The sequence below is a fragment of the Amblyomma americanum genome, chromosome 6 (genome assembly GCF_052857255.1).
Source record: "Amblyomma americanum isolate KBUSLIRL-KWMA chromosome 6, ASM5285725v1, whole genome shotgun sequence".
Classification (NCBI taxonomy): domain Eukaryota; kingdom Metazoa; phylum Arthropoda; class Arachnida; order Ixodida; family Ixodidae; genus Amblyomma; species Amblyomma americanum.
The window spans coordinates 121,320,540-121,337,989 of record NC_135502.1 but is presented as its reverse complement, the minus strand read 5'-3'; the positions used below and the strand labels follow the sequence as shown (position 1 = coordinate 121,337,989).

General features: G+C 44.5%; 1 protein-coding gene across 1 annotated transcript; it reads left to right on the top strand.

Moving 5' to 3' along the window:
- The first annotated feature begins 209 nt into the window (after positions 1 to 209).
- LOC144095489 (uncharacterized) lies at positions 210 to 17,217 on the top strand. Its single transcript, XM_077629215.1, has 7 exons — positions 210 to 747; positions 1,075 to 1,289; positions 7,463 to 7,630; positions 11,563 to 11,685; positions 14,174 to 14,403; positions 16,125 to 16,284; positions 16,781 to 17,217. Exons 2-7 carry the CDS (start codon positions 1,076 to 1,078, stop codon positions 17,215 to 17,217), a joined length of 1,332 nt encoding a protein of 443 aa, XP_077485341.1. The 5' UTR covers positions 210 to 747; position 1,075.
- The last annotated feature ends 233 nt before the right edge of the window (positions 17,218 to 17,450 follow it).

Here is a 17,450-nt window from a genome sequence, read left to right as displayed (position 1 = left end):
TCGGCGGCTGCGTTTGATGACGGTAGGGACAACAAAGATAATGCCAGCTCAGACATCAATGGGAACACATATATGCTAGGGCTCGACGAAAGTTCGTCTCCATGGTCAGGCATGATACTGATGAATTTGAAGGTCACTGACCATGTATGGGCCAAACTTTTCCCCTTCGAATCAGGTCACGATGCCTGAGATCCCTCTCATGACTACTTCCGTCTATTGTGCTATATCTTGTCTAGCCGCAACCTCTGTACTAGAGTTTGTCTTGGAATTTATTGTAGTGTATTTATTTTATTGTGTTTAGTGAAAATGTCGTGAGCTGTACCTATACTGCATTGCTGAATGCATATCATTACTGAGTGAGTTTATTGTGCGATGTTTTTTGCGTGTTGTTATTTTCCCGATACTGCTATGCTTTGAGAAAAAAATAAAACACGACGTTTATGATAAACACCACATTTGCTTAATCATGAATTCGCTTGCAGGCAAGCCTTGCGCTACTTCTAATAGTATTATGTAGATATACTTGCGAAAAATAGTTTAATATGGCTAAGGAGTTTTCCATGCAAAAACAAAGTTTTTTGGCTTTATTTGGGCTACTACGGAGGCCAGCTTGGCTACCTGTGCTTGGAGCTATCTGGCAACCCTTGCTGCCCGTCCGACCGCTCCGACGGATGCCATCTCTTTCTTTGTTCGGTCGTCGCTGCGTTTACACCGTGTTTTCCCGTGATCTTCAAGCCCGCCACTTGCGTAAGTATTTATGCTGTTTTGTTTCCTCATGAGCCTACTGTCATGAGTAGCAATAAGGGGAGAGGCGTCATTTGTTGCCTTGTTCTGTAATTGTACTATTTTATAGTCATGTGGGAGGCTAGCTTGCCACATGGGTTCGGCCCGACGACATGTGCATCTTCAATTGTATGCCTTTTTCATGCACTTATTTTCTTAACGCTGCGTTGTATTACTTCTGAGATGTGTCGCGAGGCCTTCGTGCGAGAGGAACATGAGAATAGGGCGAGCGAGCTTGTGAAAAATCAGTTTAGGCACTGATCTTTGTTTGCATCGCTTTACTCCTTGCAGCATGCCACCAAAACCGTTTGCGGTCGTGAAGTTCACGATGCAGGACGACAGCTTGGCTGTCGTCCCTGTCGGGTGGCTCTCCCACGATTGGCAGCATTGCCACTGGCCGAAAAGGCGAGCCGCGGAGGTAATCCGCCTCGCTCGAGAGGAGGCGGACCCATCCGCCCCAGGGTGCGAGTGGTTCCGCTGCCCAGTCGCTGTCGTCACAACATGCAGTAAGTGGTTTTATTGCCGGGATAACGCTATGTGTGCAATTGTGAATTGTGGTGTCTAGCATCCCGAAGCGACGCATGGGCTGTGACGGGTGCTGTATTGGAGGGTCCCGGATTTTTTAACCGTCTTTAACGTGCGCCAACGCTTCACAGCACACGGGCGCCTTTTCCTAGCCTGTCAAGTGACTAATCTTTTCAAAACTCGGAGGCTAATGAATGATGCACACATGCATTTGTGAGCTGATGTCATTGCTTCATCTGCATCAAAAGCGATTGCCAGTCCAAATTCGCATGTGATCTCAAACACTGCAATGCCTTGTTTTATGGTGATATCCAGTTTCCAGGTCACTGGACTCTCCAGGTTTGAAAACATTTAGGACTGACTGTGCTTTGTTCTTGTCCAAGTTTATCGCTCGTGATTGAAAAGATATCTCTATCACATGGGCATTTCAATGACTTTCAAACCAATTGTCTACGACTCAGGAGATGAACACTAGTTGCTGCACAGTTAGCTGCAGCAGCAATTGAGTCAATACATGGCTTGCTCGTGACGTGACTTCTGCCCCTATGAACACTAGTTGCTGCACAGTTAGCTGCAGCAGCAATTGAATCAATACATGGCTTGCTCGTGACGTGACTTCTGCTCCTATCAAGCGCTGGCGGCCATGCCGCCAAACCACTCGATCCCAGACCGTCCGCCTTGCGTGGCCTGACTGCTCCTTAGATGCTTTGGATTATTTCTTTATCCTTTCAGGCGTGATGCTGCCTCCACAGGGGAATCGGCTATTCAATGCAGGCTATTACTTTGAACTTGCTGGATCGGTGCATGTGCGCTGCAGAAAAAAGGTGGAAATGTGCGACAATATGCATGCATATATAGTGTGGCCGGGTTACGATGCAATGATAGATGATGATGTGGTCTGAAGTGACCCACAGGGATCGTGAACTATCTAGTTTACTCTTCCAGCTTTGTGACATTAGAAAGAATGGAAACCTCAAATCATTGGAGGTACAAAAATACTTCACGAGCTGCTGGTCGAGGATCCTGTCTGCAACGAGTCGACGATACCTAAAGCTCGGCGATACCTAAAGCATGCTGTCCTTTCTGCCGTTGTTGCTGGCTGTGGCCGTGGTGATGAACCACTTTGCCTAGTGCTGTAGCCAAGGTATATGCAGTGACGCAGGGCCCAGTCCGTGTTTGGGTTGTCAAACAAGTCAGATGGCCTCACTCGAAACAAAAACATTCACTTCTTCAGGGTGTAGTCCTTGCTCACCATAGCTTCGCAGACATTAAGTTCACGACCCAAACCTCTTATCTGTCACAAAGTGCACTCTGTACTCTTGTAAATTGAGGCTCTTGGGGTCCAAATGGTCTTGCTTAGTCCGAGCCAGCCACAACCTGCAGCTGTTTGTGCTCTGGGATCTTGGAGTTCTTGTGCTAAGTTCATGTTAGTCTGCTTCTTCTTGTGCCTGTACCTGTCGCTATGATTGGAGCCACTGAGGCTAATGCACAATACCATAGTGAAGCTGCGGATGGACGGGAATCAACTCTGTGTGAGCAAACAGAGGCAGCGGTAAGCTAGAGGCAGTCTGGCAGTGGTTCAGCACAGCATGGCCGCCTGGCAACCCATGGGCACTGAATGCAACATGCGGGCCATGTATAATGTATTGAGACAGTGAAGCAGCACGAAACTTGGTGGTGATTTCGAAGGCCTTCAAGAGCGGCAGTGTGCACTCTTGAATTTGGAAATCAGAGCCTTATAATTGGCGAATAATTGCTGATGTTTAAAATTATTCAGTTGAACCTTGCTGTAACGAAGGAAACCCCAAAATGTCTGTTTTAGCCGTTCCATTTTTATGGCGGTCATCGACCTTTGTTGCAAATGGATTTCATGCTAACAAGCTTATCTACTACAATGTTTTGCTAATGTGCATGAAATTTGACTCCACATTGCAGTGGCACTGTGAACTAGTCGAAGAAAGAAAGGTGTACAGAATCGGATGGTTTGCTTTGTCACTTGAAGGCTCCACTGGTACTTTCTTGCATCACTTTTGCTGTGACAATATATATTTGTAACGCTGTTCCACGAATTGCTTGAAAGTAATGAGATAGAAGAGCTGCTGATATCATTATGAAATATTTCTGCTGCCAGCAAGCAGCACAGAGAAATCATACAAACAGAAGGATGTCTCTCTGCATTGCAACATTTGCTGCACCATGACAGTGCAGTTATCAGGAACCCAGTCTATATAATAATGTTCAATTATCGAGTGATTTCTTCTTTAGGGTTATATGCTAAACTGACGGGACCAAAATATGCTTCACTTCTAATTAACTGGAAATTCCAATTAAGAGGCTTAAAAATATTGGGAGTCAACTGTATAAATTATTTAACGGTTTTAGGCGAATAATACGCAGTGATCTGTGTATACACTGATGTCTACCGCATCATTTGAAAGTGCGCACCAACAAGCTGTGCTGTCAGTCGATGCATGCGCATGTACCTGTTAGTTTTAAGTAAGCAAAAGCATTGTGCGCACAAGACAGGGGCAGCTTTGAAACCAAAATTACTGCACGTGGTTGGTGATCAGTCATTAAAAGCCTTACAAAAAATTAACACAGATTTTGTCTTTTATACACAGATAGCTTAGTGTGTCACCAGTGTGCGTTGCTGGAGCTTTCAACACACACAAGTGCCTGCCTCATGCCCTAATTTAAGTAGATCAACTGAATATGTCAGCCTTGCCAACGCTTGCCTGTTTCTTGCAGAGCCCACATGAGAACGGCTAGCTGTCTTCCCACAGGCCTAATCGCCTGCATATAGTCATAATGACCAGGCAGTGGAAAGCTTCTGTGAAATGTAGAATTGGCAATGGGGAAAGTAAAAATGCAGTATTCTGTACAAATGGGAGACTTCAGTGTCAATGTTGGCAAAAAGCAGGCTGGAGACCAGGCAGTAGATGAATATGGCATTGGCACTAGGAATAGCAGAAGGTAGGTATTGAGTTCGCTCAACGCAATAACTTGCGAATCATGAATACTTTCTTTAGAAAACGGAAGAACCGAAAGTGGACATCGAAAAGCCCTAACGAGGAGAATAAAAATAAAATTGACTTCAAACTGTGTTCTAACCCTGGCATTGTGCAGCATGTGGAAGTAATCAGAAAGGTGTGATGCAGTGACCACAGATTGGTAAGGTCTCAAATTAGTCTGGACTTGAAGAGGGAACGGAAAAGACTAGTAAAGAAGTCCATCAACAAATTAGCGGTGAGAGGGGAGGTAGAATAATTCAGGATTTCGCTACAGAACACATATTCAGCTTCAACCGAGGAAGACAACCTCCGTGTAGACGCAGTGAGCAATAATTTCAGTGATATTACCGAGTGCAGTGAAGAAGTAGTTCAGGGGGAGGAGTGCAGGGAAGAAGTTCTTTACCAGTAAACTATCCAAGCAGATGAAAGATTTGATAAGACATGAGAAAGTGTGAAAGCCTCCAACCCAACAGACAAGATAGAACTGGCAGAGCTATCAAAGCTGATCAACAGGCGTAAAGTATAAGACATAAGGAAGTATAATAAGGAGAAAATCGAGCATTCCTAAAGAACTGTGGCAGTCTGGAAGCAGTGAAGACCGAGGTTAAGAAAGCTTTAGAAGCTATGAAAAAGGGGAAAGCAGCTGCGTAGGACGCGGTAACTACAGATTTGTTGAAGGATGGTGGGGCTATTGTGCTAGAAAAACTGGCCACTCTGTATAAGCAGTGCCTCTTGGCATCGACGGTACCGCAGTGAAACTGCCCACATTCAGGGCCACTGCACAGAATGCCTCCACGACAAAGTAGTCCGTTGTTAAAAGTTCTTTCAGCGCAAGCTAGAAGCTAATCACAGGAAAAACTTATAAGGTCTGTATTCTAGAATTTTGGTGCGTGGCTGGTTTCATAATTCAATATAGTTGCACATTAGGAAGCTGATTTCACTTACTGTTCTGACTGGCCAGGGGAGAAATACAGGATTCTGTGTATTATGGCCCAGCGTTACAAACTGCCGTTTTTTTACGTTGTATCCTACTATAATTGAGTGCACAAGCGGTAGTGTGTAATGTAGTGGTACTGAGTCACTGTATCTTTCCAACATCTTCAGTGCTCGGCAACCGATTTGTTAAGGGGTTAAGCTAATGAACTGATGAGTGAAACACTTTGCAAGACAATGAGGATTACATGGATGGATGGAGAACGGATGAATGCACTCATGTGTAACCGGCTTATTCTGGCTGCTGGGCAAGAAGTGCTTGAAATTATAAAATATTTCAGCTAAGTGGTGGCGCTAGCCTCCAAGTAAACCGCTTGAACTCAAACTTGGACAAAGTTTTTGTCTGTATCTGCCTTTTATTATGTGTTGATTGCAAAAAAAAACGATAACGAAAAGCCTTTGCTACCAGGGATGCAGATCTCAAACACGTTCAGGTGCTGGACTTCTAAGTTGATGTGTTGACAATAGTAATTCCCTGGGCACTCTGCGCTGAATGCGAAAGTGGTCTTCACTGCAAGGTGAGCTCAATCTAGCGGTTCTGGCGCGCTGCAGCAGAGGACGGGGCGAAAGCCACGCCTGTGGTTTTCACTGCACCTGCACGCTAGTTACCCAGGCACTTGAGAGGCACTGCGCAGAGCAGCGGTTGCCCGGAGCAGTGTTCAAACTGGAGGTGGGCGAACCTGTACTTCATGTGAAATTGCTAAGCTCGAAGCACCTACCGCTCTTGTGATGCAAGTAAACTTAAATTGCACCTTAAGGTTCCAAAATACATAATCAAAACCTCTCCAATGTTTGGCTTCCTGGCCTTTTGCCTGCTGTGTGGCTGCTAGCCACTGCAGCACCACCTCGTTATTTTGGAAATATGGCGGAGGCCTATTCCAGGAAGGGCACCATTTTAGCGTTGTCTTGGCCCTTGGCACCTGCTTTCATTCTGTCAGGTTAATCATATATCATGCTTGCTCCCTTCAGCTTCGGACACATGTGACAATGCAATTGAAGAAATGGGCATGACTATGCTGACATGTACTATGACTTTGGAGGTACACTTTGAAGGCCTACAGGCTCTGGTGCAACAAAGATAGAGCTAGCAGTGGGGCGTATGTGTGCACCCAAGTTTATATCCTCCACCTACTTAAGCTGCCTAGCTCTTGCCTCTGTGGCACATGCATGGGGAATGGTGCTATTAATAGCTTGTTTCTTCAGACTTCTTTACCATGTGCATTTTACCTTGTAGCAACCCGGACCTCTACTGCTGCTTGTAAATAACAGGCCAGTAATTGAGGCATCACAGAAGGATGCATACTGAGCATAAACTAATTGCAAAATAGCATATCATTGTCAATCAGAGAAAACTTGCAGTAATCGTGCTGATCACGCAAAAGGCATCATTATTTAGCATGCATGACACTTTATATACTACGATCAAAACTGCCGCACTTCAGGTTTTTGTTCACATACCCATATGTTATCGGCACACTGCCCAGATATAAAAACAGGAAATATTTGTGCCACTGATCAGTATCTAAGCAGAAAATTTCTTTTCATATGTAGTTGTCATTATCAGTCTAATTGCATTGACTACAGAACAAAGGCTTTTCCAATGTCCCTCCAGTTGACCCTGCCCTGTGCCAGCTGTGGCACCTTGTGCGTACAAATTATAGTGGAAAACTGTCGTGCATTATCGTTTACCACCTTCCAGCCTAGCAGGAAATAAACCACATATGCAGCAAAGGACACTGATGCTACCACAGAGGCAGTGTGCTTGGCCACCAAGGTCACATGATAATCTACATCCCTTCCCTACATTTCCTTTCTAGCCCACAGGCTGCTTCAAGATGCCTACTGTAAAGTGTTTGTGTTTGTAATAGCCAGGAATTATTGCATTAAAAGTAATATCCAGGAATTGTTGCATTAAATGTTTGCCTTATTTTCATGTGAAGCAGCAATTTTAGTGTGGACTGCATTTGAGTTGGGTGTTTGATCTCTAATCTTTTGCAGGATCATACAAGAATGCAGAGAAAAAGGCTAAAATTATGAGATGAGCTCTGCAGTGGAAAGCTCTGCAATTTCTGCTAAGTGGAAAATCCTAAATTTTTAAACATTAGTAAAATTAATGCATATTCAAAATATGCACGCATTTTTCTGTTTAGGCAATGAAGGTCCGGATGGGCCGGAAGTCCGGCTGCCATCGCCACCCCGGCTGCCATCGCCACCACCCCGGCTGCCATCGCCACCACCCCGGCTGCCATCGCCACCACCCCGGCTCCCGTCGCCACCACCCCAGCTGCCATCGCCACCCCGGCTGATATCACCACCCTGTAAGCCTTTATCTGTGTTTAGTCTTTAGATTTGCATTGTTTCAGTTATGGCTTAGTGAATTTATGGTAATATCACATAGGAGAAAGGGGGGACACCCACCCTCTAGCCGTGCCTGCTTTTTATTGATCGCAAAAAATGCATATGGGTGACTCATGAATTTGAGCTCAATTTAGACCCTGTTGCAAAATTGCATGAAGTCTGCTTTCCTGCATAGCAAAAACCCCTTTACCACAGAGTCCATGCGAGTCCTTGAAAACCTTTCAAGATGGAGAAGTTATTTTCAAGGGCTGAAGAACAATTTGAGGTGAAGGCAACGGAACAGATTCTTTCAGTTGTCAACACGTGTGCCCTATCCTTAGACGATGTCATGGCCAGTTGATACAGAGTGTTAGGTGGTGGCTTTAGAGATCACTTCTTGGTTTTTATCGTTGTTACAATGTTCTTTTTGGTGCCTTTAAAATCACCAGTCACACCTGTGTAGGCATGCGCTGTACCCTCAGAAGACTGAAGCATGCGCTGATTGATGTCGGACGTTCTTTCTGAGAAAAATGTACCCGGGCGTTGTTTACGGCGTCCCGTGTTCCGAATGTGACAGTGTCTACATTGGCGAGACTGGCAATTTTAAAAGGCACCTAAAAAAACATTGCAACGATAGGTTTGCCGAGAAGAGCAATTGTAGTGAGGTACTGTAAAAATTGAGTCATGAAGTTTAGCATTTCATTGTTTTCAAGCAAAGGATGGAAGGTAGAATATAGTTTTTGTACTGAAAATTTAAAAGTGCACAGAAGACAGGGACAAGAGGACTGGATGGGACAAACGCTGCTCACAACTGGGTTTATAAGAAACATTTTTCATTAACAGCCCACCTGTGAAGTCATAGCCAGCATTGACTTGCACAATGTAACTGCCAAAGGCAGGAGAGAATTTTAAAATTGTAATTCATCAAAATGTAATCAACGGATGGTGCTACGTGTGTACAATGCTTGCTGACACCAAAGCATGTACTATAGTAACCATATGCGACTTGCCCATGAACAGCAGCTCTTTTTGAAGCATGGTCACAGAGCCTTTCGCTCATACACTCGACACACAAATTGCCGCAATGGCTTTGTGGTTAAGGTGCTTGGCTGCTGACGCGAAAGGTGCCGGCTCAATCCCGACTGCAGTGGTCTCACTTCAGTGAAGGTGGAATGCTAGATGCTCGCCCGTGTACTGTGCAATGTCTGTGCACGTTAAAGAACACCAGGTGGCTGAAACTATCGGAGCTCTCTACTGAGTTGCTCCAGCTAAGGTGGTTTGGGACATTAAGCCTCGTAAGTCATGACTAAGAAACAATTTCGGTATCTCCCTTTCAGTTTGTTTTTTTGCCATATCCCACGATTGCAGTCCTGTGCACTTCAGGGAAGCATCCGTGGCATTCCCCACAATGAAGTGGCAGATTCTATCCACCGCCTGTTCCAAAGGGCGTGGGCGCTCTCTGAGGCGGTCGTTAATACACCAGCCAATTTGGCTGATGTACACTGCCACACCTGTGTGGTATTCGATAGATGACACCAGTGCAGCAAGGAACATGCACGTTTTGGTGCTTCTTCCGGCAGTCAGTACGGCGATCCGGCCTTTCCTCTACAAGTCTTGCATAGCTGCGACAGCTTACATGGCGTACAAAACTCCCAGCTGTATGCCATACTTAGAGGCGATTTTCTTCGGGCTATGAAAGCTTTGTGCTGTAGGGCGTAACCTAATACCATTTGTTCTTGGAACCTCATATATTTTGATCTCGAAAAGTATGAGGTTATGCCCTAACTGCACAGTCTCATAAGCTGAGGATAATTGCTTCTCAGTATGGCATACGGCTGGTGTTTTTTGTGCCACGTAAGCTGTTACAGTTATGAAGACTTATAGAGGAAAAGCCATATTATCGTACTAGCTGCCAGAAGAAGCACCAAAATATGTACGTTCTTGCTGCGCTGGTGTAGCCTATAGGACACCACTCAACTATGGCAAAGTGTGCATCAGTAAAACTGGCCGGTGTATTAAGAATATAGATATATTCCTTTTGGGTAGTGTTTTCATCTTTAAAATATTGTGTAAGGCATTGTTACACATGGATTACCGTGTGGTATTTTCCTCTTTCTGCTATATAATTTACAATCCATTTTCTTGTGCTGTTCTGGCTTCAGTTTAAGCAGCTAAACAATGACCGCGACGTCAACATGTGGTTACAGGTCACGTGAGGCATGAAAAAATGGCAGTATAATCGCTACTCCTACATTTGTTATCATTCAGGCTCTTTGGGTGAAACTGCATATTTCGCTTCTTTGCTGGTGATGCATCAGTAATCACGGTTCCCTTTTCTCAAAGGTCCCATGTCTGCCCCACTCCCCAGTTTTGCAGTCCTGCAAAATCATATATATACAATTTTTTGTGTTATCTTTGCGTTGCTGTCATTCATTGTTGCAAGTGTTTGGTTTGGACGCGTTTCTGAACATCACTGCGCGTATGACTATGTATTAATCCCCCGATAACAGAGCAGCAAGCTTCCACACAACCGACCGAAAGGCACTTCTAGCATTACTTTTTTTCAAACTGAGCACAGAGAGGAGGTGAAGCATTAGAGAAAGGCGCATGCCGTGATCACCGACGCACCACAAGGAAAGAAGTGAAGTGTGTGCTTCCGGCAGAGCAGGCGGATTGGTGCATCACCCGTTCGCAGCAGTCTCACAGAAGCAAAGACTCCTTGGGTACTTTTATTTCTTTGGGCTGAACTTACAGCTGTGTTGTGTCGACTGCAAAGACATTTTAAGGAAATCCAAGGGCCAAAGTAAAAACAAAAATGAAGTTTTCCAGAATACTCTTTTGGAACAGACAGCGGATCAAAACTTCATTTTGGTAACTGTCTTGAATGCTTTCCTGAACTGCACAGGATTGTAATCGTGAGAGGAGGCAAAAAATGAACTTGAGAAGGAGGTACTGGAAGCATCTCTTTTGGGTGATAAGTGCGTGAGCGAAAGGTCTGTGACCGTGCTTCAGAAATTGTCCACGTGCAAGTAAAATATGGTAACTATATAGTACGTGTTTTGGTGTCATCATACATTGTACACACGTGGCACCATCCTTTGATTGTATGCTGTTGAGTTATAATTTTCTTGTTCTGCATTTGGCGATTACCTTATGCAAGTCGATGCTCGCTACAGCTGCGCTGGTGGGCTGCTATCAGAAATGTCTGAATAAACTGCTATGAGTAGCGCTTGTCCTCTCCGGTTCTACTATAGTAGTTCTACGACTATAGTAGACCATAGTCCGGTTCCGGATTATAGTCTAAAGTGATTGAATGTGTGTGTAGATGCTGCCTTCTGGAGTGGACTATTTTATACTGTGAGGGAGTGCGTACATGGATAGTGACTGCGGGAGTGGAATATGTACTATTATAAGTGACTGTGTGCATAATGGGGAAGATCCGACAGGTTTTAGGTCGTTGTTAACATATGTGAGGCTACGGTGGATCAATTGCCAGCAGAATAAGCAAGGCTAATCCCACCTGTAGCATACAACTCAACTCTGCAGTTCTCTCATTCAAGTTGTTCTTGTGCTTTTAAATTTGCAGCATGATACCAGCTGGGGCAGCATACAGCTTCGTTAAGGCTTTTTGTGTTTTTGAGGGTCCGCCAGAATAAAGGAGCAGTTTAAATTACTAAATCTGGTAGAATGAGATGACACCCTGAACAAGCATGGTCTTAATGAATGGGAGCTCATAAATGCCTAATGCTAATTCTATACGAGGCAGTTACGGTCTATATATATGTATCCTTTCAGCAGAAGTGCTGATGTAGCATTTTGTCATTATCTGTGTAGCATTACCTGTGTTATACTGAGTAATTTTTCCGTTCTTCCTGCATCAACACTAATGCTTCATGTTCGTGTCCAACTTCAGCCCTGCTTAGCCACTCAGTGGAGGCGGCCACACCAGCTGGTGCAAATTGCACTGCGGGCTGCCCGGCTAGTTCGGCCTCCACTGCAGGCGACCTTGAGGATGTGGAGGAAGCGACTAGCGATCGTAAGGCTTTTCGCTTTCTTTACTTGTATATGAAGAGCCTGAAAAGACGAGAATCCAGTGAGAGGATAGGATGAGAATCTATTTTTTTGAAGTATGAGCCTAAACAGGCCTTGGTAGAAGTTCTGTTTTGCCTTAAAGGAGACCTAGTTCGTGGATATTTCAAAACGTGTGCTTTGACAATGACCACTGTTTGTATAAATATGCCTGCTGCAAGTAATTCTTAATAGAAGTACTGAATCTAAGCGGTGATAAAATTTGCTACTTGACACTTCCACAGCTCTATCTCATTCCTACTAACTAGTTGCAGTGTGTTTTCCCGGCGAGTAGCAGTTTGTTTCCTTTAATTTCTTTTTTTGGTTCTGGATTGTGGTTTTGGTTTTGTTATTGTTGTTTCCCTTGGCCTATGTCACTAGAAAGCCACAACCCTTTAAGGACGGAGCAATAGAAATAAAACAAACATTACAGATTGTGGCTCAGGACTGTAAAGTGGTCACTGTACTCTATACAGTTTCTCTAGTTTTTGTGCATATATTTTTTATGTGCCCAGCCTGCTGTGCTTTCTCACTCCCACTGGCAGCTGTTGTCACAATGGAAGAATACACTTATGGCTGTTTCCATCCTTGCCATGATGTGACGGCAATCAAAATGGCAACCAAGCTGAATAGAAAACTGGTGTTACATAGAAGGAACAGTATTCAGAGCAGCTATTTTTAACTAAGGCATTGTCAGTGCATGGTGCATTTGTGATATATAGATCTGCAAGGGATAGAGCAGTTGTAGAGAACAAATACATTTGTGTTTAGCTGTGCCTTGTGGTGGATTCAATGGCAATTTAGTAGCTTAATGCAGAGCATGCTGACGCCCAGTGTTGGTTTACATTACCATCATCGATGCTGCAGTCCCACAGGGTGTTAATTGTTCTGACGTCCAGTGAAATCCTCCACAGCAGTTCATCATCCTGCAGAATCTCGCACTTCACAAACAACCTCACCATGACAACGTGTAGAACAGCCACAAATATGTTCCCTCGAGGCATCCACCACATTTGCATTACCCGTTCTGATATGTCAAACTTGCGGCCAGGTGCGCAGTTGTTCTGTGAAGGATGACAGCCATCTTGAACATATTCGTGAAGAAGCACCGAATGCTTATGGGGCATTCACTCTTGGACACTCGGCGGAGAGAGCAAGCGAAATCCTCTGCCACCGAAAAAGCTGCATCGTTCACACTTCCCAACCACCTCGTCTGCGCTCATCGTCTGTGTGTCGTCTGCTCAAGGCGTACACAGATATGGCAAGAGGTTAATCCATGCTGTCTACGTACGATAACTGTATGCACGCTTACTTACGCTAAATGCAGCTATTTTGCCAGACGTTACGCAATTTCTAGCATTGTCGCTTTTAAATACATAAGATTAGCCTAGTGGCGCCATCTGGTGGTTACTCTCAAGCCTTTTTTAAAAAAGGAAAGGATCGTCACCTAAAATAAAAAAGAACACATTTATCACTCACACTTTTTTTATGGGTGAGATGAGACAAAGCGAAAGAGCGCTGGCGCTTTTATGGGCATTGAACGCGCTCAAACAGGCAGTAACAGCGACGAATTCAGTCCCAAACGAGGCGTCCCGCACCGAAGGGCGTCGCCATGTTTGTTGCCGAACTTCGTACTCTCCTTCCTATTGGCTGACGGGATTCGGCGGATTTTTTTCCGGTGGCAGAATTCGGTCCTGGACCGATCAGGCTTACCGCTTGGTATTTCGGCGCAATCTCTGCCGCGGCAGCGGATTCCGCTCGTTCTCGCTGCCGAATGTCCAAGTGTGAACGCGCCGCTACTTGGCCCTGAGCACAATTGATGAAGCGCCGCATTACAAACTGGTAAAATATGTAGCCAGGAGACATTACATGCATCAAACAGCCACAGAGAAACTGTGTGCGTGGCATCAGCTCTTTTGTCAGCTGCAGAAGAACCAACAACAGAGTGAGCTGGTGCATCATTGAAGAACCAAAAACAGCGCTCGCCCATCTTCTAGTCTGTCTTTATGGCGCTGTTTTTAGGTTTTCATCAGGTACCGGCACTCCCTGCAAGCGTTGCTGTTCTGAGTGGCAGTTCCACTGCAATTGGAACAGTGCCCCTTTCATCAACTATCAACACTCCCAAGAGTGCTGAGCATACAGCTAAAAGTAAAAAGGAAAACGAAAAATCCTTCTCAAGAACCATGCAGAAAATTCCGGGCAGAGCTGTGGAGCAAACATAAAATTTCATTTACCGCATCATCCCTGATACTAGTTTGTCTCCCCTTTATTTATGGTGCCGTGCTCTGATTTTCGATTGCAAGCCGACACCAGCATTTCGGATTTTCAAATTTGAAAACAATAGGTCGACTTGCAAGCGTGTAAATGCAGTATATTGCTCATATTGCGTCCTTGAGGTGTAAATATATACATCTGCTGTGAAAGCCTGCCCTCACTGGAAACCTTGCTCGTTTCAGCGACAATGCTCAAGGTGCTGCGGCTGCTGCTAGAAATACGGCAGCAGCAGCGGGAAATCCTGCAGAGGCTGAGCCGGCTGGAGCAAGCTCAGCAAGAGCCGAGGACACGGTCACCGTCTCCTCCCGTGTGCTCCCTCCCGCCACTGTGCCCTCAGCTGCCAGCCTTCACTATTGAAGATTTTGAGGCGGCAGAAGCTGCTGTCAGAGATGATAGAGTAGCAGCTACCCTGGTAATTTAATTTTTCATTCAATGTTTTATTACAGTAGTCTTTTGGGTGCTTAATGTAGTTGAGATATTTATTGAAAAATCTGAGCCCCAGAAGTAGATGCTTGCCATGCCTAAGCCATAATCATGCTGTTCTTGAATAAGTTTTCAGCTAATATAGTGGGAATGGATGAATTTTGAAAAGTCCGCACATAGTAGGGTTACTGTGACATTGTTAATAGTCTGTTTTATTACAACTGAAAATTCCGGAAACAGTCGCGCCCACTTATACCGAACATGACAGTTGCGTAGATTACTTTATACTAAGTCTAATTCCTGTATTACAGTGAAAAATCCAAACTCCCTTACAGAATTAACTTTTGTTTCTTTTTGATTCGAAATAAGTGCCTTAAATGTTTTTGCTTCTTCTACATTCGAAATGAATGCATTGTTTCTGTTCCTTCTAAAATCGGATTGAACGTTTCTTCGAAATAGACCCTATTTAATGCACTTTCTAAGCTCCCAAGCACAGTCGTGTGCTCCTTATCAAGATCCTTGGCGATAAGCTGACTGCAGGCACTATGCAATTAATCCCCATTGCCGCTTTCACGGCAGCTAGTGGTAGGTCAGGCCTGTTGTCATTAGCTTCCTACTAGTTCAGTGCTTGTAGTTCACATGGCATATTCGTTTAAAAGCATCAACTAGGGTTCATGACCTCTGCAACAAAGCACACAAGATGGTACAAAGGAAAGAAATTAACACGGACAGCACAGCTGTATTGGGGTATATAGCACAATTTCAGCTGATGGAAAAGGTGCGAAGGAAACAGGGCGAGAATTAAGAGTAATTAACATTTTGATTAGTAATTATATGCTGTCATTGACATATAGCACATGCTTGGCCACATGAGCAAGTTCTTCACTGATACTGATGGGGTACTAAGGCAAGGTTTACCTGCTTGGATATATGAGGGTGCAACTCTGATGATTCAGACGAAAATCTCTGTTACCTTGAAGTTTGAATTACAGAGTACTGTATCTGTGCTGCTAACAATGCTTTCAAAAGATATTTTAAGGCTGTCTTGATTTATTTATTCACAGGACTATGTTATGCTCTACTATACTATTTGTGGCACATTCCATCAAAGTATTGAGCCTCATGAAGCTAGTGTAGTGTAATGTTAAGTCTATTTTTTGGTATATATTTTGTTCACAAAGTTTGGCTGAGTTAAGGTGGCACACAAATTATTTTAATTATTGGTTTGAGACGATTGACTGGGAGTGCTGTTTCGGAGCTAATTTTTTACATTATTCGTTGTTTTCCAATTAAGGAGACAGCTTTGATCAGCCTTTTGCCTGGCTATTGCTTTTTATGCCTTTCATTAATTGAAGTGCAGTACTCCACTCCAACCAGGACAGTTTCAAGAACCATAGATGCTAATTTTAGTTGCATATTTTCTCTGCAGTGATGCATAAGACATGAATCACCGTGGAGTATTCCCTTACGAGTGCTAAACAATTTAATATTGAACTTCTTGATGCTGTTACGGTGGTCAAAATGTAAGAAGTGTTTCACATGAGGTGTAAAAACACCACTATAATTGCTGCTGTGTTGAAGCAGGTATACTACGATTACTTTCGAAGTCACACCGTTGTCTTTGCTATTGGGTTCTACAAGTTAAGTGGTCATAGAATGTGATTTTTCATGTGAAATAACCGTTGGGCAACTGCAAATTTTTCCTTTCAGAAGAAGCAGCTTCTCCGCCTAGGCGGGAACAATTTAAAGGAGGTGGCGGCGAATGTGATGAGTGCTGTGATGGGGGTGGCTGTGCAGAGACTATTCAGCCTGCGGGGGAGGAAAGGAAAACGGCCATTCGTTGGCACAAAGCTGTGCAGGGTGGCAACAGGTATACCTGATTTTGAATTGCTGTAGCTTTTAATTTAGAAATATTGAGATTCCTGCTTTTAAACATGTACAAGTTTTTCCAAGCTATTTTCTTGCTGTATCTTGCTGTATCTTACTGTAATTTTTTATAACAGCTGATGAATATTCTGTTGCTGTGTTTACGTGATTAGTTTGGGGGCCTTAGTCATAAAACTCCATAAAGAAGCAGCAGATGCCCTCAATCAAACCAATCATTTCCATTTGTCATATTGTAATCCGTTGTCATGAACTTCCCTGCAATGGCCGCTTTGACGTTGACTGCAGTGTCTTCATGATAGCTCATTTTTTTGCATTTCACTACTGTACAGTACTTGTGTTGTTTGTTGGGATACCTTGTGTGTCAGTAACGTGTGGTTTTTCTGTGTCAAATCATGAACTTGGATTTTCATATGCTTGCAGGAAATGTATAGTTTTAAAAGTTGCATTTCTTCGTCTTAATGCACACTCACCTTGCACAGATGTCATCTGCGAGAGGCAGGGTGTCTACATCCTGGCAGCACAGGGTTTCATTGGCAGGTGGCTGCCCGGTGCGTGCGACCGAGGGGGCGGCCGAAAGAGGCGCTATGCCCAAGCTTTCGAGCCTCCTGAGTCTCACGCTCAAGCGCCACCTGTTAACCCCTGTACTGGGTCAGCACCCTGCCCAGGCGCGCCCTCAGCCTCCTGCCCTGCAACCCCTCCAGGCATGGCCATCATGTCCCCCTCAGGGGTCCACCCAAGCTCTGCCCCCCCTCCCCCACAGCCTCCTCCTCACGCCCAGCCACCGTCCACCCAAGCTCTGCCCCTTCCCCTGCCCCCCTCACAGCCTCCTCCTCACGCCCAGCCACCCCACGTAGCACCCTTGCCACATGGGTCATTGCCCCACGGGCACATGAAAAATAAAAAAACATTTTTCTGAAATTCCTCTTTGCTTGTTTCATTTGGTAGCTGCTGGACATTAAGTAAAAAATGTGCATGAAATATTGTTTGCAAATCAAAATACATATGCAACGAAAATACTGCATGCAGTTTTGAAATTTTAATGGGAGTTCGAACCAATTGCATATACAGCTATAAGTCGCACGGCATTGAAAACCACGGACGGGACCTCTAAATGCATGCGATAATTCTGCACAGATCTCGGAAAATACT